General features: G+C 39.0%; 4 protein-coding genes across 4 annotated transcripts in view; all 4 read right to left on the bottom strand.

The window, feature by feature from the left end:
* Positions 1-2,668: 2,668 nt before the first annotated feature.
* Positions 2,669-5,308, bottom strand: cops9 (COP9 signalosome subunit 9). Its single transcript, XM_053342224.1, has 3 exons — positions 5,160-5,308; positions 4,191-4,263; positions 2,669-2,858 (listed from the first exon to the last, which is right to left on the bottom strand). The coding sequence occupies exons 1-3, from the start codon at positions 5,220-5,222 to the stop codon at positions 2,821-2,823; spliced, it is 174 nt and encodes a 57-aa protein (XP_053198199.1). The 5' UTR covers positions 5,223-5,308; the 3' UTR covers positions 2,669-2,820.
* Positions 5,309-6,377: 1,069 nt separating this feature from the next.
* Positions 6,378-8,037, bottom strand: otos (otospiralin). The gene is made up of 3 exons (XM_053342606.1): positions 7,980-8,037; positions 7,461-7,484; positions 6,378-6,571 (listed from the first exon to the last, which is right to left on the bottom strand). The coding sequence occupies exons 1-3, from the start codon at positions 8,035-8,037 to the stop codon at positions 6,384-6,386; spliced, it is 270 nt and encodes an 89-aa protein (XP_053198581.1). The 3' UTR covers positions 6,378-6,383.
* A 1,841-nt stretch (positions 8,038-9,878) lies between these two features.
* Positions 9,879-12,933, bottom strand: apodb (apolipoprotein Db). The gene is made up of 4 exons (XM_053342551.1): positions 12,823-12,933; positions 12,307-12,428; positions 11,664-11,749; positions 9,879-10,111 (listed from the first exon to the last, which is right to left on the bottom strand). Exons 1-4 carry the CDS (start codon positions 12,931-12,933, stop codon positions 9,879-9,881), a joined length of 552 nt encoding a protein of 183 aa, XP_053198526.1.
* A 3,625-nt stretch (positions 12,934-16,558) lies between these two features.
* The window catches only part of LOC128382246 (rho GTPase-activating protein 21), a 45,638-nt gene continuing 37,221 nt past the window's right edge, over positions 16,559-24,975 (bottom strand). Inside the window, exons 17-24 of the mRNA XM_053342237.1 lie at positions 24,888-24,966; positions 24,693-24,766; positions 24,513-24,602; positions 24,298-24,423; positions 24,148-24,189; positions 23,583-23,688; positions 20,758-20,789; positions 16,559-19,207 (exon numbers count right to left, since the gene is read on the bottom strand). Coding sequence (XP_053198212.1) covers positions 17,504-19,207; positions 20,758-20,789; positions 23,583-23,688; positions 24,148-24,189; positions 24,298-24,423; positions 24,513-24,602; positions 24,693-24,766; positions 24,888-24,966 — 2,253 coding nt within the window. The 3' untranslated portion in view covers positions 16,559-17,503. The remainder of the gene's footprint in view (positions 19,208-20,757; positions 20,790-23,582; positions 23,689-24,147; positions 24,190-24,297; positions 24,424-24,512; positions 24,603-24,692; positions 24,767-24,887; positions 24,967-24,975) is intronic.

Raw genomic sequence — 24,975 nt, 5'->3', positions numbered from 1 at the left:
AGTCTATCGGCGTGTTTGTCTGCAGATCCAAAGGGTCAATTTGCTGAAGCCGACTGGCCAGGTCCACCTGGGCTCAAACACTAAGTGTCTGTGTTTGTGTGTGTGTGTGTGTGTGTGTGTGCGTGTGTGTGTTGTATAAAAGAGACTCCTGGTCCAACCTGTCCCTGCGGCCCTTCTGACAGACTGCCCTGATGATGGGATCGGGCAAGGGTTTTAAACGGAGCCCATCATCTCTGACACAAAAACACACACCCAACAAGCATTCATTAACACTCACGCAGAAAAACGCACACAGGGACCACCTGAGGGGGTCTAGGGCCACCTCAAGAAGACACCTGATTGGCTGAAAGTTTCCGAAAGATCGGACCAATTGGAGGCACCGTAATTAAAGGCAGGAAGAGAGGGAAGGTGGGAGGGCTTGAAGTAAATAGATGGAAACGTGGAGAAATGGAGTGAGAGCAGTTTTTTAATTTAAGAAATTTAATAATGATAATTTATGCTTCAAGGTACGTGTTTTAAATGAGGTTTTGTATCTGTTTTTGTGGATGTAACAATAACTCCTGAGCAAGTGAAAACCAAGACAAAGCGGGAAAGATGAAGTAAAAACATAAGGAAATAATGAGCGGGAGCCGAGGTGCCACATAAGCACTTCTCAGAGACCACAACGAGGGCCAAACCACAGCTTCTGTCTTAATGTGAAAACACACACACACACACACACACACACAAAGGGACAGCTGGTCTACACATGAGGAATTTGATAATCTACAGTTTCCTCCTCACTTTAACTGTGTTCAGGCATGCCAGCCTTCTAACACACACACACGCACACACACACGCACATTCACACACACACACGCACACACACATTCACGCACACATCGACAGAAGTTTCAGCAGGTCTCTGAAAAAGCTGTATAGTTGTGATAAATGATGCAATATCACTACATCTGACTGATTCTCTGTAACTCCTTTATGAGACTCAGTAGTCTTATGAGGTTCATGTCCAGGTCCCATTATATTAGATTAAGCAGAAAGTGACACTTTGACATTGAAAAACATCAGTTAAATAAATCATGTGTGTTTTTTTAAGGGCCAGACTTATTTTTTAAAAATAATTTAATTGCAGTTTAGACACATTTAGTCTTTTATTCTTAGATGTATTGAATTTTGGATAATAATCTTATGCAAGTGTTCATTTAAGCACACACAAACTTTTATGTCCTTCATAAAACTGAGTAGTTAATATACTTTTTTTATGTGTGTACTTTTAGCAATATCTTTCATAGGTCTGGTCTTACAGTCCCTTAAAATCGTAGTATACTTTTAAGGTTTTTATGTTAAAAACTGGAAGAATCTTTGTTAGTTGGTTATAATGTTTTATTATTTTATTTCATTTTATCTTTGTAGGCGGTTATGTCTACTGTGTTTTTTCTTTGGTAAAAACAAAATTGTTGTATAACAAAACATATAATAGACAAATATTAATATGGACAAACCTTTTGAAGAAAACTTCCTTAGTATAAATTTATCAAGAGTTTAAGATGGAAGAACATGTCAAGGTGTGGTGTGATCATATGTGACAGCCGCCCACTATTACTACTGTCATCTGATTCTGATTCAAATATCACTAAATTTTAATAAGTGTGGCACACACACTTCAAATCAGTAAGAAGAGCACTGAGAAAAACACACTAATCTATTATGCAAAACAACCAAAACTGCTCTAACTTCAGAAGAAAACACTCTCCTCATGTAGGCTCCAGTGCTCATACTACGAAGCCTTAAAGCTCTGTGGGTTCTGCTGCAAACTGAGGCTCTTTCCTGTTTCAGTGACATTGTATGACTTGCTTATATTGCACATCCCAGTTTGGTGAGGAAAAACTTGACCCCAACTACATCTGACACCTTTGAGATGAACACTGACTGCGAGCCAGGCATTACCTCCCCCGACATCAGTGCCCGAATATATTAAATGTTGAGGCCATGAAATGTCAGTTCTGTCACTCTGTGGTAAATGTTCCTTGCACAATTGTGCTATGTGTAGGCGGTAATGTATGTCTACATGTATGTTATCATTGTAGCTTTTAAGCCTACACATGCAGCTGGTTTTTTGTGGGCCTGCATTATATAATAGAAAATGTAAAATGAATATAATAAAATGTGATTTGTTTAGATATGATAGTTGATATTTCATCTGAGGTGCACAAGACGTGTTATAAACTAATAGTAGCATCAAATCACAGCTTTTCAAAGACTTCACTTGTTTATGAGAGCTGACTTCATCTCTGCAGGCTCAATTACTGCCGACCTGACATCGAACTGTCTTACCATCCAAACATGACCGCCTCAATTGCTAGGTTTTTTTTTGTTGTTTTTAAGCATTTCCACATTTTTGCAGTACCTTTTTTTCTTGTCTCATCGTGCCCCAACTCAACATTTAGTGGTCATGTTAACACTGTATCTCATATGTAATTACGTTTGCTAACAGGTGTTTCGCAGAGTCCGCAAACCTACAATCCAGAGTCGGGAGCAGATTCAAACACGACGACGCCAAAACCATACTCATAATTTTCTCCAAAGCTGGAATGTAAATGATTCTCAGAATTCAAAGACACCTGGTTCACCATGATGGGTTTTTTTTTTTTAAACAAAAAGGTTTTATTTTAACACAGTGGTGAGTGACATGTAGGGGTAGAGGGGGAAGGAGAGGGGGGGGGGCTGTACAATAAAGAAGAGAACTTGAAGTCAGAATACGGCGCCCATTTTTTATATGTACATGTTCACAGAAACGTTCACAGGTGTTTTAGGTTGTTGTCGTCACTGCAGGTCATCGTCATCAAAGAGATCCTCGAAGTCTGCGGGTAGGAAAGAGAGAGAGAGGGGAGAAACACAAGATGGAAAGAAGAGGCAAAAAGAAAGGAGATAAGAACAGAGAAATATATAATTAAAGATGAATAACAGCTGAGATAAAGCTATTTCTTTCCTTTTGCCGCTGAGTAATCTTATCCTGATTAGCGGAGCATGTTTTGCTGATATAAAAAGATATGTTTCTAAGCCTGCAGAGTCCCATTAGAGAGGCTCTGCGATGATGTACAAGTGTATTTTGGACAGTCTTTTTGACTATGTGTACTAGCTGTGCCCCACGGTTGCACACCATATCAGTATGAAGAGCACTTGTGGATCTCAAATCTCCTCTTATTACCATGAGCTGGGATATGTGGTACGTGAGACGTGACTAATTCTGCTTGTGAAGTTACAGCCTGTCAGTCTTGCACTGTTAACAACCCTAAGTGATCTAAATGAGAGTGTGTGTGTGTGTTTAAAGCAGCTGACTGGCGTGGTGTCCCGCTGCGTTTCCGTCTGACAGCAGCCATAAACTCACTTTACCAGCTCTTTTTTTTTTTTTTCTAGGTCATGTGCTGCTGAGCCAAAATTGTTTTGCCTACAGCCAGCACTCCAAGACGGAAAACAGATTAGCTTGGTGTTTTTTTTCAATTTTTTTTCCTCGGCGTGTCCTCTGCATATGTTCACGTGTACATAAATTGTTGTTTATAGGGGGACAACAGAGGATTTTTGAGGGTTATTGTGAGAAGATGATGTTGTTGACGTAAGAAACTGCACACACACAGTAAAGCTCCTCTCCTTCCACATCATTTAAGTTCATATGTTCCACAAGAAACCTTTATTTTTTAATTAGTTGGAGAGTTTTGGCTGACAACACAGTGAGAAGACAGGCGTTCAATTCAAGTTTAATTATAGTCTATACAACCCTCTTACAGGGATATCGATCTGTGTTCATCAAGTTTCTGTTCATTCTTTAATTGTTAAGGGGGAAACTGGTTTTCTCATTCAAATGATGCTGGATATATATATCACATTACAGGAATGTTCAGATCACATAATGTAAGCAGGTAAACGCAGCTATTCATGCCTAAAATCCCCTGTGTCTACTTCCAAGCAAATGGAAAGATGGGAGACAATTTATAATGCAACGCAAGTAGACACAAGAGGGCTTTTACTTCTTCCCGTAACACTTTTCTATCAGACGGGATAATTAAACGGACAATGTAGTGTTTGTAAGTGCCAGACTAAAGAAGATTTCTGTTTCCTTTTATCTCTGCAAGCTTTCTTCCTCACCTCACCGCACACACATTCCTGAAAAGATGCAGAAGACCAGACGGACTTACCGTTAAAGAAATCAGAGTGCACCGCTTTTTCATTCGCTGCCAGGTCCATTAACAGACCGCTGCTGCCCCCTGCCTGTCAACACACAGCATTACAACCACTTTAATGGCATGAGCAAAGAATACATGTATTTATAAAGACAGTATATCACATTTAAACAGTGTTACTTTACAATATCAGTCAAAAGTTTGGACACGCTTTCTAATTCAAGGGATGATGTGTCTAAACTTTTGACTGATACTGTATGAAAATGTTGGGGTTGGGATTACAAAGGGTTAGTAATCTGTAACTTATTTTATTTCCAAAGTAATCTTCCCAACCCTGGATATGTATTAGTATAAAGCAGCATGAAATAGAAATACTAGTACAACTATCTTGAGCACTTACTACATATAAGACCAAGTTACTACATGGATAATATGGGAGTACTTAAATACACTGTAGGTGGATAAAATATTTAATATTGATCATTCCTTTGTGGTTACACCATTTGACATTTTCAGGAGCTTTTTTAATGGTGCAAATTCATGTCATTTCAAAAGACATTAAACCAACAAAAATACAAAATGTACATTTTAGCAAACCTGATGCTGCTTTTAAGACATTTTAAAATAAATTTGTCAATTGCTCATCTTGCCAACCCTTATTTGTCACTGACCCGTTTACGAAAGCTCAAAGTATATCCAGTAAACTATCATAGAGGACTAAAACAAATCCCCCAGAAATATTCACATTTAAGAAGCTGCAATCAGAAAACTGACATTTCTTTGACTCATAACGATTAAATTGATCATCAAAATTGTTGGCGATTAATTGAATAATTGGCAACTAATGACTCATCGAATAATCTGCACCTCCAGTATACATTGGCTTGTAAATAAAATAAAAATAGCGTTAGGTGAGCTAGCTTGTTAGCATAAACTAGCATGTTAATAATTGAATATGGCTACTATTATAATCTGTAAACCGACCTCGTCCAGATCCACGTAGGGACCAGCTCCTTCAGGAAACATCTCGTCTACCGCAGGTTTCATTATGATTTAATATCAGCTGTGTAGTTTAAAAGATGTTGTAGATTTTAGGATGTGGCTAACTGTAGTAGCTGTGCTCGTCTTGTAAACAAAACAGTGTGTGTGCAACATTAAACTGTGCCCGGGTAGACAACTTGTTTTCCTAGGATGGCGAAGAAGTTATGACCAGCCCTACTCGTCTTCTGATTGGCTAATACTAGTTGCCTTCGCCGTCCTAGGTAAGGAATATTCTATTTCGTTGGTTTAGTTGAGGTTTGCACCCAAATTGTCGCATTACCGCCATCTACTGGGTTGAAATAAGATTAAATTCTCCTATTTTATTGGCCAATTACCTTTTTTGTGTGTCCAACAATTATGATAATGAATTTATCGTTATGATTGCAGCTACTTAAATGTAAATATTTTCTGAGACCATGTCTGATTGTGTGTATATGCCTTGTTTATAATATTATATATTCTGTCCAACAAAGAATAAAGAATTAAAATAATACAATTAATTGAATGGGTTAAATTTTGAAAATAAACGTATTTATACCTTGTACACATTATTTTTTTGTGGACCCAACATAACATTTCTGCTTTTAATCCATTTTCACATAATATATTAGATGATTACTATATCTATTAAATAAAGGTAATGGAATACAAATGTTCTAAATATTACATTTAATCTGGGGAATCATTTAAATAAAAAGTAATTATTTGTATATGTCCACTTAAATACACTGTAAGTGGTTAAAAAATTGTGCAAATGTTATTTAAAATAAAAATACAAAATGTACATTTCAACAAACCTGATGCTGCTTTTAAAACATTTAAAAGATATTTTTTAATTGTTCATCTTGCCAACCTTTACTTGTTACTGACCCACAGTGTAATATTGATTATTGAATTATATAATCACTTTATAGACATAATTACAAATTTGAAACATGTTTGATTTATTTATTACACATTACATGAAGATATGTTACATTCCTACAAAAAGGCTACCTCTATACTGTTTAATTGTGGCTATGCTATAATAACACACACAGTGTTATGCTTGAAAAGAAAAAAAACATCTTTCCTTTCCCTCATTTAATTTCCTGCTTTTATTTCACAATTTATTTGAATATCTCTCCCTCAGCCCTTTTCCTCCCTTCTGGCTCTTTCAACCCCCTTTTAGTGTTCATGCCCCATGTTGGACTCATATCCCAGGGTGTCTCCGAGGTGCTGGTGGGCGAAGAAGGCCCGGGCCATCTCGTTGATGTGGTTGTAGGCGCCAATGGATTTGAAGTATTCAATGTAGTTCCAGAAGTCAGAGGTGGAGTAAGGCCAGTAGGGAACAGCTGGTGGTTCATCATATGGCACTAAATACACAGCAGTGAAGGGAAGGGCAGGTTAAATCCACATTCAAACACTAGTACACTGTATTAGTATAACCTATCATCAGACTGTGAGCTTCACTACATTCCGTGCTGATTTAATGATGTGTTACAATTTTTGGTGCACTTGGATTGTTAGTCAGCCTGCTGAATATTTCCCATACTGCCTTTACATAACCGTCAGTGAAAGGGTGTGAACTTGCAGCATATAGGTGAAAAGAGAGGAGCCAGTTTTTCCACTCAGAGTCACTCGTGCAGCTAAAAACACAACATGTCCTACAGTATGATTGCAGTATATACACGTCTACTGAAACCTCTGTTATCTGTATCTGTAACTATTGGCTTACAGCTCACTGAAAGCTTTGTTTGCTTCTGTACCTGCAGTGTAAAAAGACAACAACCTTAATCTACATGGTTAAAGTTAAACATACTGATGAGAAAATTAAAAAATGTGCAGTGATTTTGATAATATTATAATGTCTAAAAGCAAAATAATGCCCTTAAAATTATGTTTGGGAACTATTTTGACTGTATTGTTATATCCAGAAATAAGTTGAAACAGCAGCACAGTTACTTTGAACTTTCATTTTATTACATTATGCATTCACTGCTGATTAAGATCATTTTCTGTATGTGCCCAGTATGTTTAAAGCATGTTATTTTACAGTAGCAGAAATGAAAGACTCAGCTAATTCATTTGTTAATGTTTTAAGGCTGTTTTTCTAATGAAAGGACGCTCTGCCTTAAGGGTAGAATGACTGAGGAGTGGTTAAAAATTAAATAGTACAAAACACTATATGTGAAGCGTCTTTAGTTTTCTTTCAAAATATGAAGGTGTCTAAAAGGAGATGTGTTAATAATTTATATACTGTACCTCCCTCAGGGATGACTCTGGCCTCTGTGAGGAGGAGGAGGAACGGAGAGAGGAAGAGAGAGAAAAAAAAAATTAGCATTCCCAAGCATTCCAAGGCCTCCTGCATACAAAGACGGGATTCAGGTCCGAAAAACTGAGCTTTCTGCCAGGGGATTGCAGGATACCTGCTCGCTGCTCAAAATATTATTGCTGACCATTCACAAGCGCACGCACACACACTCACACACACACACAGTCTGAAGCAGAAGGAATTCATCATCAGACAGAGTCCCCTTTGTACACATGCAGTGGCCAAAAACAAATGCAGCACTGTCCCATCTTTGAGAATCAGACATGATTCACAGCTATTTTGATAAGCTCCTGTATATGCACATATAAAACTGGGTTCTATTACTTAACCAGTACATGTTTATACTAGACAAACAAACTAAACATCTGTTAAGACGCATCAGCTGTTCCAATCAAGACAAACTAAAACTAAAATATGATTTACAGATTAAACAAAAAAGAGAAACTCACCATTGAGATGACAAGCAAAGAGGCAAAGGAGAACACTGAGCCAGACCAAACACTTCATCTTGCCCTCCTAAACACACAACAATACTCATAAACCTCTAGATTATAGTTCTAATATTCATATAGTCTCCAGGTTTATGCAATAGAATTGTTTCTAACTCTTCAAAAATGTCTTCCTTTGTAACAATCAATACATTTGTGAGAGTAAAATGACATGAAGACAGCTGAAATGTGCAATCTTATTTACCTGTAAATGATTTGTGATGTCGTGCAGAGATGCTTCTGTTCATCTGCTGGTTCACTGTGGTCTGTGGTGTGTGAGGCTCAGTGGAGGAAGAGCCAGTGGACCTCCAGCACACACACACACACACACACACACACACACACACACACACACACACACACACACACACACACACACACACACACACACATACACACACACACACACACACATGCATATACACAGCCAAGCTCAGCCAAGCCTTGCCCAGTTTATACTGTATCAATACAGGAAAGTCCTTCCTTAAATCAGAGCTTCATTTTCAGATGGTGAAAAGTATTTTTTTCAATGTCTGAGATGAAGACGTCGCACATAGATCTAATTCTCTGCCTTAAACTACACATTTCCTTCCACATCTTCTTTTTCTGTCTTTAAGGCTCTATAAAGGATCATTAAGCTCATTTTTATTTCATTTGAGGCAGAGAGTAATGTAAAACATGTTACATAATCTGTAAAAAAAAAATCTAAAGTGTTAAACCTAAATTGGTTACAGACTGTACATCTAAATATTTAGAAAATATACAAATAACCTCCACCAAGAGACTGTCAGCCAACATAAACCAGTCTACTCTACAGTAACAACCAAATTTTCACTTCTCAAAAAACTTTTTCCTCCTGCTTGCTGCACACAAAGTGAGACACGCACCTACCGATCTAAGAGCAATCTAATAGACCCACCAAAATAGGCCTATATTTATATATTCTAATCACAATAAATCCTTTTTAAAAAAAATATATATTTCAGGTCTTACACTAGCATAGGTCTCTACTAGCCTGTGTGTGTGTGTGTGTGTGTGTGTGTGTGTGTGTGTGTGTGTGTGTGTGTGTGTGGTGGGAGGGGGCAGGAGGTGGAGTCATAGAATATCATGACAGACACATAAAGCTTCATTCAGAGGCTTCAAGTGTGAAAAAAATGATGTAGTTCTAGTAGTTTTGGAATTCCTGTAGTTTAAGTGTTAAAAGGTTTGATTTGTTATATATGTTTATTGTGAAGCTTAAGTTGAAGATTTCACATACATTAATAATTAAAATACTAATATGGCTGAAACTGATTTCACTGAGGCTCCATGTGTTCTCACAGTTCATCAAATAAAAACATAAACCATCAGATCTGCTTATGAAAAAAGCTTTATTTTACATGTGAAAAACACACCTCCATCACCAAGAATATGAAAAAAAAGAAAATATTACATACTGTAATTGTAATATGTATTATTATATTTGTGAATATTAACCTGTCCGAGATATAAAGGTTAGAACATACAGATGATACTTTGATCATACTTTTAAAGCAAATTATACTGAGATTTGGTTACTAATATAATGTAATAATGTACTGCAATATTGATTTAATACAAAATGAGTTATAAACACATTTTTATACCAAATAATCAAATATTCAGTGTGTTGATTTTATTAATATTATGAATTTGATGTTTCCCTTCACATGATTTATCCTTTATCATCTGTAAAAAATCAAAAAATTAAACCTTGTAATAGATATATATTTTTTAAAATGAATATGAGAAATTTCTGTAAGTTTCTTCTTGAACTGCACAATCACCTGCCCAGCCCTGTCACCTCTGCTGTGGCCGGTGGCTGAGAGTCTCCATGATCCCCTAGTTATCCTTACAGCCTGTCTGAACCGTGGCTTTCATCTTACACAGGTCAATTCCTTCGCCCATCATCAGCTCTTTGGCGTACAGCACGCTCTGTGTAGACAGGAAGCGTGACCGGCTGAGGATCCAGGCGTAGTCGATGTGGAATATGCGAAGGATGTCAGTGCAGGAGTACACGACGGCCATGCTGGTGTAGTCGGTGGCCAGAACCCAGTATGGGCTGTAGGGAGTAACTGGGAAATAAAATAGAATATTTGACTGTAAATCCTCTTTCTAAAGGAGAGTTGTAAATACATCAACACAACACAGTAGTACACTACAGACACAGCAAAAGAGGTATAAAGAAAAAAAGGAAAAGGAAAATTAGACTTGCATAAAGACTACCTTATTATTAACCCTCCTGTCGTCCTCGAGTCAAGGAAGGAAGTTAGGAAGAAGAAGAAGGAAGGAAAGGAGGGAGGAGGAAGGAAGGGAGAAAGAAGGAAGGAAAGGAGGAAGGGAGGAAGGAGGGAAGGAAGGTAGGTAGGAGGGAGGGTGAGAAGGAAAGAAGGAAGGTAGGAGGGAGGGAGGAAAGAAGGAAGGAGGGAGGGAAGGAAGTGAGGAGAGAAGGAAGGAAGGAAGGTAGGTGGGAGGGAGGAAACAAGGAAGGAAGGAAGGAAAGAAAGAAGGAGGGAGGGAGGAAAGGACAGAAGAAAGGAAGGAAGGAAGGAAGGAGGGAAGGAAAGAAGGACAGAAGAAAGGATGGAAGGAAGGAAGGAAAGAAGAACAGAAGGAAGGGAGGAAGGAAGGAAGGAAGGAAGGAAGGGAAGAAAGAAGGCACAGTCAAAACAGATGGGGTTAATAAAATATGAAGGATCACACTAAATTGGCTAAATAATCTTAATCTAATTGTTTTCAGGTAAAACAGTCAAAAGGCTCCTTGATTTTATAATGATCCACTCATTGATTTCAAATATTCTACATTAAGTGTAATGAAGAACTATGCCAAAGTAGTAAAGTATAGTAATCCAAAAAGTACCAAAAAGTAATAAAAACTGTATTAAACATTAAAGTAGGGTCATGAGTCTGTTTCCAGGTTTTGATGTAGAGAGAAATGTTTCTATCTTTGACTTCTGACTGGAAATGTAAAAGCATTATTCTTTAACTGTTTAAACTGTACATGCTGTCAATGTTTTTAGGGCTATTTTAGGACTGAAGGTGTGTCATTGGTTTTATTCGTTGTTTATTTTACATATTTTCTCTAGACAAGCAACTACTGGGTCGATGTAATTACATTTCACTCATGATTTCCACTGCAGTGTTTTCACTCTGGTGCTGTGATGTATTTTAGGGACATGTATTTCTGGTTTATGCTGTTTGTCTTGTACTCATCATTGTTGCTGCCTGTCATAGCTGAAGACTATCACGGAGGACTGAGACTTCTGCTGAGACATTTGAAGACCCGGAAGAAATAATAATGATGATTCGAGGCTTTCACAGACACACAGACTCATTGTCATAGACATTACAAATGCAGTGAGGCTGCTTCGTCATGTGTCAGCCGTTATCATCATCATTCACGAGGTATGTGTCCCCTTGAATTACTTCAGCTATGTGCAATGCAAAGAAAGTTCATGTTGCTTTTCTGTCCAGTTTTCTGTCTCAATTCAACATTTTTAACAATAATTACCAACTAATTTTAACAATAATAATCATAAGCACCAGAAGACTTTAAGGGAAAAGTAAGAACAGAAGTGAGGCAGTCGAAGGAGACAATAGTCAAAAAAAGCAAAAACAAAGACTTACAATAGGAGAAGCTGACGCCCAGTTTAGCTGGTTCTCTTGGATCACGAATCACTGCTGTCCCTTCTGCCTTCCTTATCTTGTCTTTACTGGGAGACACAGAGGAGGACAGACAATGAATAACAATTTTAAACACCCTTAACTGAACTGCTACAACCCAATCAGCAGAGGTACAGAGTCCATAAAACTCAGTTATACACTACCACTGCAATGAGAAGGACCAAATGAATCTGTCTTCACCCAGAACACATGAACAAGTTCAAAAATAAATCATTTAAAAAAAAGAAAAACACTCTTTAAACATCGAGTCTTGAATCTTTGCGTCTGAGCATGGATTTAAAGGAACAAGCTTCTTCACTATCTTGCTAAGAGTTAGATGAGAAACTTGCTACAGTGTTTTACGTCTTTTAGATTTTGTTACCTGCAGTCAGAGCCAGGCTAGCTATTATTTCTAAGCTAAGCTAGTTGCTGGTGCCAGTTTCATATAAACCCTCCACATGCAAGAGTGTCATCAATCTTCTTACCTAACTCTCCACATGAAAGCTTGAACTAGACAAGACAAAGAAGCTCTCACAAAAAGATAGCAAGATGCTCTGAATTCAATTTAAAAATTGATAAATCAATTAAAAAAACCCTTAATACTCACTAGAGCTGAATGTTCAACACGTTGATGGTACCATCTCTCCTTAGGGCGTAGTTCGCCTCGATGCACTTTCCCCTCTCAAAGGAAGCAGGGAGCTTCTCAATCTCATACCACTTGCCCAGGTACTGTTGGCAAAAAGGGGAAATCATGTGAAAAGGTCAGGGGCCGACAAGCTAGGCCACTGCCTGGGGCCCCAACTACATGGTTGATTTAATATGGCCCCCAAAGCACTTTACGGTATACTCACTTCATAGGAAAACATTGTACTAGTACATTTATATGACACAAAAATGTTACTGGTTACGTTATAGATTCAGAATTTAAGATATAGGCCATTACTAGTCGTTAAAGTGTCCAGCATTATATAAAATAGAATTAATAGTTTTACTTTTGAGGTAAAGGTGTTGAGTAGACTACTTCTTCTACCACTGACTGGGGCCCCTGAATCACTAAATCCGCCCCTGAAAGAGGTGACATGTTTGAATTGTGTAGTGTGTGTTTTTTGTGTTTATGTGTTACCTGCTGAAGGTTGAAGCCGGGCTGCACCTTCGGAGTGGGACAGGGACCCCAATGATAGGTCTGCGCTGACACCAGAGGGATCAGCAGGAAGAGGAGATATACAGCAGACATCTCTCCTTCGGGAGTGGAGTAGGGCGGATTATAGAAACTGAAAATGACAGAAATGATAAGGTTGAACCTGTGAGGCCAATTAGTCAATGGAACAACCCTCAATCCTTTACTGTGTAATTGAGGTGTCAGAAATAAGGGAGTAAAATTGACAATAATTTAGATGTAAATAGTTTAGTGTAGCAAGTACAATTGTTGATTTAAAATTCCCCTCTACTCAGAAATATGTTGTTCTTCTTCTTCCTTCAGTTGGATGTTTGAGCTTCACTGTGCAGAGTGACGTATGTTTGACACGGGAAAGTGGAAAGTTTCTCTGTGCTGACCTTAAATCCATTATCTATGTGTACCTTCGAGCATGACATGTGACATCATAACTAGTTTGCAGCCAATCGTGGTTAATCCTTACATATTGTTCATATTCTGACTCATATTTAGCCTCTACACCAATTCACATTCAGTTGTTAGTACATGTTTGATTAAGCCTTAATGAAGTGTATTCTATTTATTTATGAAAAAAGGACATTCACAATAACTATTATATGGTCCAGGAGAACATTTTATAGAATATGATGAATACAACATGTTGACATTTGTATATTCAAAAATGTCAGCTGCACAAAAAAAGAAAAAGATGCATTTTATTTCCATTTCTGTATACTGTGGGCCACATTAGCACAAGTATGGGTAGAAGAAATGTGTATAGGGTGTTTTTACAGTTCTCAAATGTTAAAATGGATCAAATGTGACCTTTAATAGTATGTACTGTAAGGGTTAAGTATGTGGTTTAATAAAGTGTGATGTGGAAACCTGAAGCCTTCAGTGCACAAACACTGAGAATGGACTTTTCATTGATTTATGAGATATATTGTGTCCAGTAATTAAACTTTAAACCTATAATTCACTCTACTGATGTAACCCTTTTTTTTCTTCACTTTTTACAAAGCTGTTGGACTTTTTAAAACACAGTTGATTATTCCAAGCTGAGGATTTTTATTTGTTTATGCATTTTGTTCATGATTTCAGACATGAGGATTTTTGTCAAATGTTATGTATTGTTAAGATTTTCCCTAGAAAGTAATTTTTCATTTTATGAAGTGAACTTTGAGATTTTTGGGTTTAAGTCTGAGTTTTATTCATGTGCAGGAACCAAGTTAATGATTTACATTGGTAGAGTTATTGATATTTTTATATTATTATTATTTCCAAAGGCTTAAAGTTGCATTATTTGGGTTTTTATTTGTGGATGATTCGAGATGACATGACGACAAAATCCTCCCTGTTTGTCACAATAAAGCTTCAGTTATAATTGGAGTTATAATTCTTATTCTAAATGTAAAATATACGTATGTGTGACTATAGGCCTGATTGTGTAGTGTGTATTTGTTCACTTTGGAGGGTTAAACCTTAAAGCCCATATCATTCCTATCTAACTTAAATCTATGGTAGAGGTTGAGGCACTCCTGTACTGTACATACCTGAAAGCATTTACATTTTAACTTGTATTGTTACGCAGACAGATGTAAAAGGCTTGACAGGGCGTATATGGTTACACAAAACAAGATAATGGTGGGAAAACGTGACAGGAGAATCTTTCTTTCAGTGGCCATGTAGAGTATCATCATCTTTATGTCACATCACATGTCGTCACACCTGTTCTGCAGGTTTCACATAAGCTACTGCACCTGGACTCACATGCCATTAGACTGCTTCTTTAAAAACACATTAGCCTTCATACATTTATTTATCATTAGATTTCAGGATTGTGATGAAGAAAAAGCTGTTTAGTTACAATTTTATATATTATATTACAAAAATACAAATTTAGTATTGAGTATAAACCAAACATGTATGTCCCCCTTAAAAAACTGCATCATTTAAAAACAATATATATTAATATTGCAATAAAACACAAACCAAGACATTTACCCCCAAATTATGCAATTCAATCTAATTCCCATCAATATTAAGACAAAAAAAACCTACCTCAGGTGTGTGACGATGTCAGCAGGAGCAGGTCTTCACTCTGTCCTGCAGCTGTAGAAAAGAATCTGGCTCTGAGTCTTGAGCTCACCCGTCAAAATAAAGGCTGGGAGTTCGTTCATGTTACGTCACTCTGGCAGCACGAGGCAGCTCATTAGCCAAATTGTCATCATGCGCACATTCCCACACACATACACAAACTTAGGAGTGTTTTATTAGATGAAGTGACACAATATAATTAAGAAAAAGTATATTATTTTAAGAATAATGATATTAATTTTTGAATCTATCTGTAATTTAACCAGGGGCCTTTTTAGGCATTTCTTTGTAAATTGTGACTTAAGCAAAATCCTTAGTCAAATAATTGTATATGAATTGCTTTCACATGGAAATAACAACTATAATAATATATTAAGTACTTAAAATAATGACATTAATAATGTTTAGTTATGTTATTTCAGGATAGTGGATGTTTTGGAGCCACTTTAACTCATCTGGCTCATCTCAACATTAGCCAGAGCATTCATAGAGTCAATTCTTTAAGTTTAACACTTTTTGTTTATGGAGTAAAAAGATTCACAATTATAGTCTTATGTTACTTAAAACTGGAAAACTGAATTTTAACAGTTTGGGATAAATACAGATCCAACATAACCTCGAACACTCTCCATGTATCAGCTACATGTTGAAATAATTCAGTTTTTGCATCATCTGGGTCACTTTAGAAACAGTTTGTGGTTGTCTCTTCTGTAATGTTAACAAAAATGGGTGAAATTTGACCTGAACAGTATTTAAGGTTTAATGTGTAACAGAAAAGGGTTATTTTATAGACTTGTAATTCATGTTTGTGAGAAGCTGTAACCCACATCTAAGAGGTTGTCTACTAGCTCAGCGTATTATTAAAATCACCAAGAAAGAATACAGCAAGACCTTGACTGATGTATTCATGTTAATTAATACTCCAGTAAAAGCAGCAATACTACAATTTAAAAAACGCTCAATTAAAAGTAACGATATGTATGTTGTGGTAAGTTAAAGTTATATGATTTTATAGTTGACATCACAAACAGCTGTCAACTTTCAGAGAGCCCACACTTTAACCCTTTCTAATATTTAGTTTACTTGCATTTTAAATTTGGGTTAATTTAGCAAGTAACTTACTTTGTGGCTCCTTATTAGTTAAAGGGAGAATATGTCATTAATATTAATTAGGAATAAATTATTTTGATGTCTATTATTCTTCTCAGCTGTGATTAGTAATATAAAACAATGAGACCAAACAGACACGACAATCTAATAAAGATTATTTATTTCCAGTGTTTGTTGAGGGAGGGCATTGCACCCATGTTCTGCTGTACACAGGCGAGATGTTGACTGTTCAGAAAACATTGTCTCGTGCAGTTTCAAAGACAAGTTTTTTTTGTCTCCCAGGTTTTAAGCGCCCATGCAGTTTACTGCACTTGTAAAATACAGATGGGGAGGGTAAAAATGACATAAAACTACAATGAAAAAGACACTGATGTACATTTCAATGCTCTGATGTCGCGGTGAGAAACTAAAGAATAAAACAGAAAGGACCCCAAAACAAAGGGAAATCTCTGGAATGCCTGTGAGATTATGATCTTTGAAAAATGTATTTTTTTTTAAAATTTCCTTCTTATCTTGACAACTGTTGGTAAAAACAGTTTTAAAAAAGAAAAAAAAGAGGCACTTTTTTTCTATTTTGTGATAAAAACAATTCACACATATGTAAAAACTTACTTTTTTTGGACTATAACTGGACACAGTTTGGAAATAAAAACTACTGTACCAAGCATTACATACTATAGTATCAGCATTTCATTATGTTTTTCAGTCTTTATTTGATAAAACTATAATAATCCTCCAATCCCTCAAGCTAATATCTGGCTGTTGTGACTGTGCTGTGAAAAAAAAAAACAAAAAAAAAAACAACACAAACTTTCCACAGCACGCAGCTCAGAAAGCAGCCCTCGATTATATCAACATACTTCAAGTACAGGCAAAAAAAACAAAATAAAACACATACATATTGTTTTGAAAATGACGATACTGTCACAAGCAACTAGTGTTAGTCCAAATACGAAAGAGTTATACATTCTTCATACCGCTTATAATAGGAAGAACTGAATGATTCCTTTAAAAAAAAAAAAAAAAAAGCTTCCTCCTGCAGAGTCGCTAACGGATTCTTCAGTAATAGTCAATTTATTAGTGCTGTAAAACATTCCACAGAGTTCATGTCTGTCCTATTAACATCGTCACATATCAACAGCAAAGTCACATTCTTGCATTAGGAGGAAGTCCCGTTGTTCTTTCCATGTCTGTTCCAGTACGGCCGACAAGTCAGTGGAATTACATAAAACATCTCTTCAGCATTATTCCAGTAACAATCGAGTGAGCCTATACACAGTATGTACAGTAGATACATAAAGTATACTTTGTAGAAAAAATATTGTGCAGTAACCTTCGCTAAAATACCCACATTCGTACAATTACGCATTCATTCTCATGTTTATTCCCCCCCCCCCAACCCAAGCCCTCGCACACATGCAAGACAAGACCACTTCTTGCCGTTTCACAGATACTGGTAGAACCGTGAGCGGACAACTTGTGCTCCAGAGAGTTTGTGTGGGTGTGCGTCCGCCCCGAGGGAGGCTTTGCTTTTGCTTTGCAGCCCGCTACCATTAACGTGCTCCCCTGTCAGCGGCTGAGCGCCCGGAGAGGCGGAGGGAGGGGCTCTCTCTCTTTCGGGAGGTACGTTCTGGGCTTCTGTGTGGTCGTCCTCTGGTACGGCTTTGGGAGCGACCTCGATGCTGGGCTCAGAGCTTCCGCCCTTGCACCGCTCTCTGGTGATCCAGTCCCGGATGGAGAAGTCTTGAGAGGAGCATCTGGGTTTGAGTCGGTCCAGAGCCGACAATTCGGCCGCCTGGTCCACTCCTCCTTGCTCTCTCCAGTCGTTGATGACCGCCAGCTCTGCGAAATCCCTCTGCCCGCCCATGGTGTGCCTCCGCCGGATGTTCTTCTTCTTACCTCGAGCGTCAGGGGTACGGCTCTTTTGGGTGAACATGTCGTCGGCAGATGTGCGTAACCTGAACTTGAGCCGCTCGGTGATCTTAAGGTGCCAGGCTGGTTCGGTACGCTCCGACTCGCTGCGTGAAGATGAGCTGAGGCTGCTGGTAGACCGCCCCTTCTTCATCACCTCCAGGACTCGAGACAGTCGGGTGGAAGACTCCGCCCTACCCTCAGTGCGCTCCCCACTGGCAACGCCACCTTCCACTGATGATTCACTATCGGTTTTCTGTCTTAGGGACCACCGTCTGGAAAGGGTGTCGCACTCGATCATTCTGTGTGAGGGAAAAAGGCGCCTTGCTTCCAGTTTGGGTGTGGTGCTCCCCTCAGTTGCCCCACCTTTTGCTTCACTTTTTTCCTGACTCTGCTCTGGGCAGGGCGTGGACTGACTGCTGCCGCCTCCTGGGGCAAAAACCGGGAAGTCGCTCTCGCTGTCCGTCTCCATGGGTCGTCCCTCGCTGATGAGCTCGCTGCGTTCGTCGTCTGCCTCCTCCCCACCCTGCAGCTCTGGACTGAGCGCGTTCGACTCCGCTCCAGTCAAGAAGGTGATGGAAGAAGTGGTGGAGTAGTCCGAGGTGATGGAGCTCACCTCTGCACCGGCCGACGCCCCCGCACCTGCTCCTGGTCCCAAGCATGCTCCTGCGGGCAGGTCAGGGGACACTCCTCCTGTCCACTTTTTCGGCCGTGACCTCTGCACTGATGCTCCGGAGCTCATGGTCCCGAGGTCTGAGGTGTTTTCATCCAGCTGGGACGGGGGTTCCGACATGGAGGACTTCCCCCCCGTTGCTTTTTGGTATTTGATGTTGGGAGAGCAGGAGATTTTGGGGGATGGGGAGGGGGAAGGCGAGGGGTGTTTAGGCGGAGTCTTCTCTTTCAGGAATGAGGAGTTCCTATGATCTCTCTTGGCTTTAGGTGTCAGCTCAACAGTCCTCCCGTTCTCTTTCCTCTCCTCTACTCGTACTTGCTGCTTCGGGTTGGGTTTTGTGTTGGGGCTAGGACGAGTCTCGCTCTGTGCCTCGGTCTGCAGGCTGTGATGGTTCGGCTTCTGGCCAGGGATTTCCTTCTTGGGGAAAACTGAATCCAGATCATCATCTGAGCTGCTAGGCTGCGGCTTCTCCTTTGACTTCTTTCTTTTGCGGCTGGCTGCAGCAAAGATTGAGGAGACCAGGAGCTCTCGACTGCACTGGTCCTTCCCTGAGCCCCAGGAACCCTGCAGAGAGGGAGAGTGAGCAAAACAAAAAGTACCAAAATGAGGATTTATGAAGCTGAGAGTCACAAAGAGCACATCAGAGAAAAAAAGAACCCTTCACTGCTTTCTGAAAACTTAAGTCTGTACTCAACCTGCTCCCGAGAAGCACCACAAACCAAAAAAGTGGACAGAGAGAGGAACATTAAGAGGTGTGTCATTAACAAGGGAGCACATTATTGAATCCATGCCAGCCTTAAAGCAGAAGCAAGAAGCAGTAGCACAGCATGAACTGATGAATCCCTGCAGGAGCCTGAGCTCTAAATAAAAAAAAGCAGCCAGACAGCAGCAGTGCAGTGATGTGAAGGCACCTGCTTTTGCTACTGACACATTCAGGTTCATTTATCCCTAACATCTCATCACAAACAACTGTATAATCCTGAGCTTCTCAGCCACAAGTATTTAGTTTAATGTGTCACAAAGCAGAGTTTTAAAGGCATTAGTGACCTTTGACATGAAAGGCTGCGGCTCAACGGATGTACAGTAGGTTTTATTTTGTAGACTGTTCACAGCAAAACCTCAATTCACCCACATCGCAAACAACAGATTGTCTCACTTAATCTTGAGTATTTTGTAGCCATGCAGATAGTTTTAGTTGTCTAGGAGATTTCTGCTTCCACCCTAAAACAATGTGTGTGAATGGATTTTTGTTTGTAGCATTCACAACAATGAAAAATGAATCTTAACTACAATCAAACACAATCATCTGTTACTAGAAATAATGTCCCAGTTAGGGTTTTATGAACAGTAATTTCAATAAACAGTGTTTACAGGGTGGGGTTAGTGTGTTATTTTGGACTACACACTATAACTACACACTGTGCAATAACAGTTAAAGCTATTTCAGATTGTGCAATCATGTGACTGTGATATAAATAGAAAGAAAACTGCAACAGCTCTTAATTTCTCTCCCAATCTGCATCACTCTCATGTTTTGAAAGTTTAAAAACAGTGAAAAAAGAAGCTTTGACCACTTCTTAAAAAAGAGTTTAAAACATATGTGTATGTTGTGTCTGTCAATGTATCCTGTGATAATGCCGAATTTTGATGAGGATAAGGGTTGCCGTGGCAATGACATCATGACAATTTTCTCCTTAATTTCTGACAGACAGCTTATATTTGGGCGATCACTGTTTTGGTTTGAATGCTAAAAATGTAATCTGGTAAAGTTTAAAATCACACTGTGTATAAAGAGCTTTACTGGGACATTGTTTCTGAAGGGAGATAATGCTGCTGATTTATTGTAAATGTACTTTATCAATGCTGTGAGTACTACAATGCACCTCCATTGTTTTGGGGTGGAAATAAACATCTCAAGCACATGTAACCGTAACTAACTGAAAGTTTACAGTGTAGATACCACTAGAGGTAAATGAAGAATGTTTTTAAATTGTGTTTTTAGGGTGAAACAACCTAAGTTCTCGATTAGAGGCTTCCTCTGCTGGTCACCTACCTCCTGTCATCCTACACTACCAGTGGCCCTGAGAGGGTTGACGCTTGGTTCGCACACTCACCTTTGACTTAGCTGAGTCACTAGTCGGTGAATCTGTAGGTAAAAGAGAAAAACAGAAAAACATGTTAGATGATTTTAAATATCTACTATCTACATCTACTGCAGGAAGTGCAACACGGGGAAATGAATTAGGGAGAAAAAAAAGGAAAAGAGAACCATGTTGATGAGAGGGATTATGTGGAGTGTGAAAATACAGAGCAGACAAGACTGGTGACACACACACATACACATACAGTACATGAACAGACAACGGGCCATGCTGCACACAAAGACAGATGAGCTCTATGTTACACTCAGGTCCACATCTACATCAGGGCATGGAGAGCGTTCTTTCCCAAAACATCGAGTCCAAGTAAAATAAATGTATAGACAGGCTAAACAGAAACTGTGTAGTCGTGTAAAAAACCCACAGAGATGTCATATCTTAAAGCTATTTGACACAAAAGATGTTATCAACAACTCCCAATCTTTCTGAGTGATACTGAGTGCAACTTTGGCAATGGACACATAAATGCACGGAAGAGAGTGAGTAGTATGCCATGCAAAACAAGAACGGCAACTGACTAACTTTGTTTAAGTACAAGGATAAATATTTTTCTTATCGTCAACATGAGAAGAGCCAGACGAGCAATTAACTGATTTTCTTACAATACCGTGTATGTATCCAAAGCCTGACATATTGTATTCCTCTGTGTTGTAGACCTCCGATGTTGCCCAAAAATGATTAAAAACACGTTGGTGAGCCAAACTGTTGCACTGGGTGACATGTTTCTTCACCACAAAGTGTTTTGGGCTCCAAAGACTAATAACAGTAATCATGTTTTCGGTGTTGCAACATATCACAACCTCCTAACTTTCTATTTCCATCGTAAATTTCTCAAAGAACTTGTACATACTGTAAAAAGAACACTGGATCGCCTCATTAGCGGTCAACGTCCCTGACTCGATCCAAGCTAGATACTTTTGTTGTATGTCATACCAATCTCTTTCTCCATTTGTTTCCTGACTGTTCACTATCCAAAAAAGGCAAAAATGAGGTGTTGTTATGTAGCACAGCAAGTCAGAACTACTCTCTAGAGAATGAAAATGTGAACATTATTAGTCTTCGGAGCTGTTTCGAAACAAATCACCATATTTGTAATATTCTTGTGAAGGAACATGTCACCCAGGTCAATGACACAGAGGAATAATAGCTTTGGAAACACACAGAATACTTGTTGGTTGGGATATTTATCTTTGTAGACATGATCCCTGTGTCGAATATTTTCTTATTTATAAATGAAAAACAAATGCAGCAACATCTATATATAAAACAAAAAAGGCTAAGTTTGCTGGTTTTAATTTTTGTCAACTGTCAATATGATACCTCAGTTGTCAATTTGACACTCAGATGTTCTTTTTTCATCAAGAAGTGTTTTTTTATGTAACAAAAAAGATACCAAAACACAATCAGTGGTACAAAAACTCTAGGTCTCTTTCTATATTGGACGATGCCGTTCAGCTGAACTGACGAAGCAGTGGCGACGTTGCAATATGTAGTGACATGAGCTGCCATGACAACAGTGACACGGTGATGACAGAGACGGCTATGGAGGAAAAAAAACAACAAAAAAAACAAAAGAGAAGTGACAGGGGAGTCACAGAGGGGCTAGCTATATGAAAAGAGAGGACACTACATGAGAAAGAGAAACACCTACAGTATAGTAAGTCCTCACCTGCTCTGTAAATCACATCTACTTCTATCATCCTTCGTTTCTAGCTAAAATTTGTTCTTGTGTGTTTGTGTGACATAGCCGAGCCCCCCTATACACCCCTTGCAATACAGATGATGGCACGATATGCAAGTGCACACTGACTGGTGACGTAGAAACCATACCATGCTATCTCTCCTGTTGGCAAGCTTGCGAGACATTGAGGAGAGACAGCGGAGAGCCTTTCAGACAGTAGCACCGGCCTGTGTAAGGTATGTTCTGATAGAAAACCCACAACACCGGACACCGTACAGTACCGTGTAGCCGTTTCGCTTCCCTTTTTCGTCACGGTTTCTTTGTTTTACTGCTTTTTTTTTTTCTTTCTCTTTGGCATTTCTTGCGCTTATAAGAACTGCGGGTTCCTGCAGACTAGGCAGCTACACTGGGGGCAACAATCCTCCTTCTTCCTACAGTTCCAGCTGTCCATCACGGACATTATAGAATCCATCAGTGACATCACGGTGTGATAGACTCCTCCCACTTGGCCTGTGTCAAGATCAGTATGTGTGAATGCTGGGAAAGCCTTTAGGACACCCGACAGAGCCTCACTAGAGACAGAGGAATCAGAGGTCGCCTTTCACTGTAAAAACATCTATTTTCTGATGTGGGAAAGAACATGCCGTATTAGTGCAACAGTAGGCAGGATAAAGGGGGAGAGTTTGATCAAAAAAGGGGTATTAAAAAGGGCAGAGGGATGATTAAAAAAGGAAAAGGGCATCTAAGTTTATCAAGTGTAATTAACAAATACTGGGGGAGGGTAGATCTCTTAAGCAAATGAAGTAGCTTCACAATTTATTGCATCCCTTCAAGTTTCAGGGATGTAAATAAATTGCCCACTGAAACCCACACAGGCATTTGGAGTCATGGTTAGCCATAGACATTTCTATCTGATGGCAACAGCCAAAGAAGCAAAGGGGAAGCCTAGGGAAGAAGCAGCATTATCATCAACATTTGTTTCTAGTTCACACACACAGACACACACACCGGTCCCTCCTTGACCACAGTGCTCAGCAGCAGAAAGGTTAGAGAAAGGTTAACCCACCACAGAGCTGGTCTGCCAAAGGCAGCGTGTTACCTGATACTTCACCCTGCGATGTTCCCGTGCGACCGATGTTGGTGAGCAGGTGGTCGATGTTGGGAACAGGCTGAGACTCCACTGCGCTCTCTTCATGGGACATAGTCTGTAGGAGCACAAAGTTAACACATCAAGAGTCACTGAGACTGCATTTGAAAGATAGTTTAAATACAATAACCTAAACTTTGTTCAAAACACTGCAATTACAAAATATCATGCCGGCCAGTGTACTCTGAGTCATTTCATGACGTATTCTGAAAGGTTTGTTTGTAGATGTGCATCGTAGCATCAGTCACATTGAGAGAATTTGGTCTTAAATTTCTGACACTGACACTAGAAGACTGTTTTTATATTCATCTGTTGAAAGTGGAAAGTTTCTCTGCTTCCCTTTTTCTCTGTTTCATAGATTCTCGGCAAAAGAAGGATTTTCAACTAGGTAATTAAACTTTTTGTGGATAAAACCATTTAAGACACAAGCCTTAATTAAAGCTTGTCTGGAGGGCGTCTTTAAGGTCAACAGAGAGCCAAATATAAAGAATCTTATGGCAGTGATGCCTGTACCCACCACTGGTTCTCCGTTGCCATCTTCAGTGAAAAACCAGTCATACTAGAAAAACAGCACAAAAAAAAATTAAGTTTTGTATTTTACTTTTGAAAAATTGGTTAAATTTTCAAGAAAACCCATGAAGGGAACACTTAAAAATCTGTTACTCACATTTTGAATGAGGGTCTCTACTATTTTGTACTGGTCGGGCATATGAGTCACCATATGGGTCATGTTGTCCTCTGTGGTGCGCACCAGAGTTGGACCAAACACGATGGCCAGGTTCCTTGGTTCCATCTACAACACAAGAAAACAAGTTTTAATTATGCATTTGCAATATACTCGAAACCAAAGTCTGATAAAAAAGAAAACATTATGTCACATACCTTATTCTTCTCTGAGTTGTCAGCGACAGTTTTTAGATGAGCTGACAGAAACTTGAGGGTTTCATAATGATGATCAGGCAACTCATGAAGCTGTAAGGAGATAGAACAGAAACAGACATATTACAAATCATGTAGACACACGTTGGATTAACATGAAAAAGAAATTACAAAGAAACTCACCAGCCTCTTGAGCACTTTCAGTCTCTCCACTGGACCATCTATTCTGTTGGCCTCTATGAACTCTGTGTACTTATCTGCAGGTAAAAATTAACAATTTAAAGCAAAAGCTGTAAGGCACAGTCAACATGCTGCATGGGTGTAGTTCTCATTTTTGGCCAGTAGATGGGGTGCAGGACCCTTATAACAACAACTTACCATTTGTGAACAATGGCTCTGGAAGCTTTCTGAAGAAGGACTTCAGTAAACTGCTGATCACGTTGAGATCCCTCCATTTCTGCAAAAC

The sequence above is a fragment of the Scomber japonicus genome, chromosome 21 (assembly GCF_027409825.1).
Source record: "Scomber japonicus isolate fScoJap1 chromosome 21, fScoJap1.pri, whole genome shotgun sequence".
NCBI classification, from domain to species: Eukaryota; Metazoa; Chordata; class Actinopteri; order Scombriformes; family Scombridae; genus Scomber; species Scomber japonicus.
This window is presented reverse-complemented; position numbering and strand designations above follow the sequence as displayed.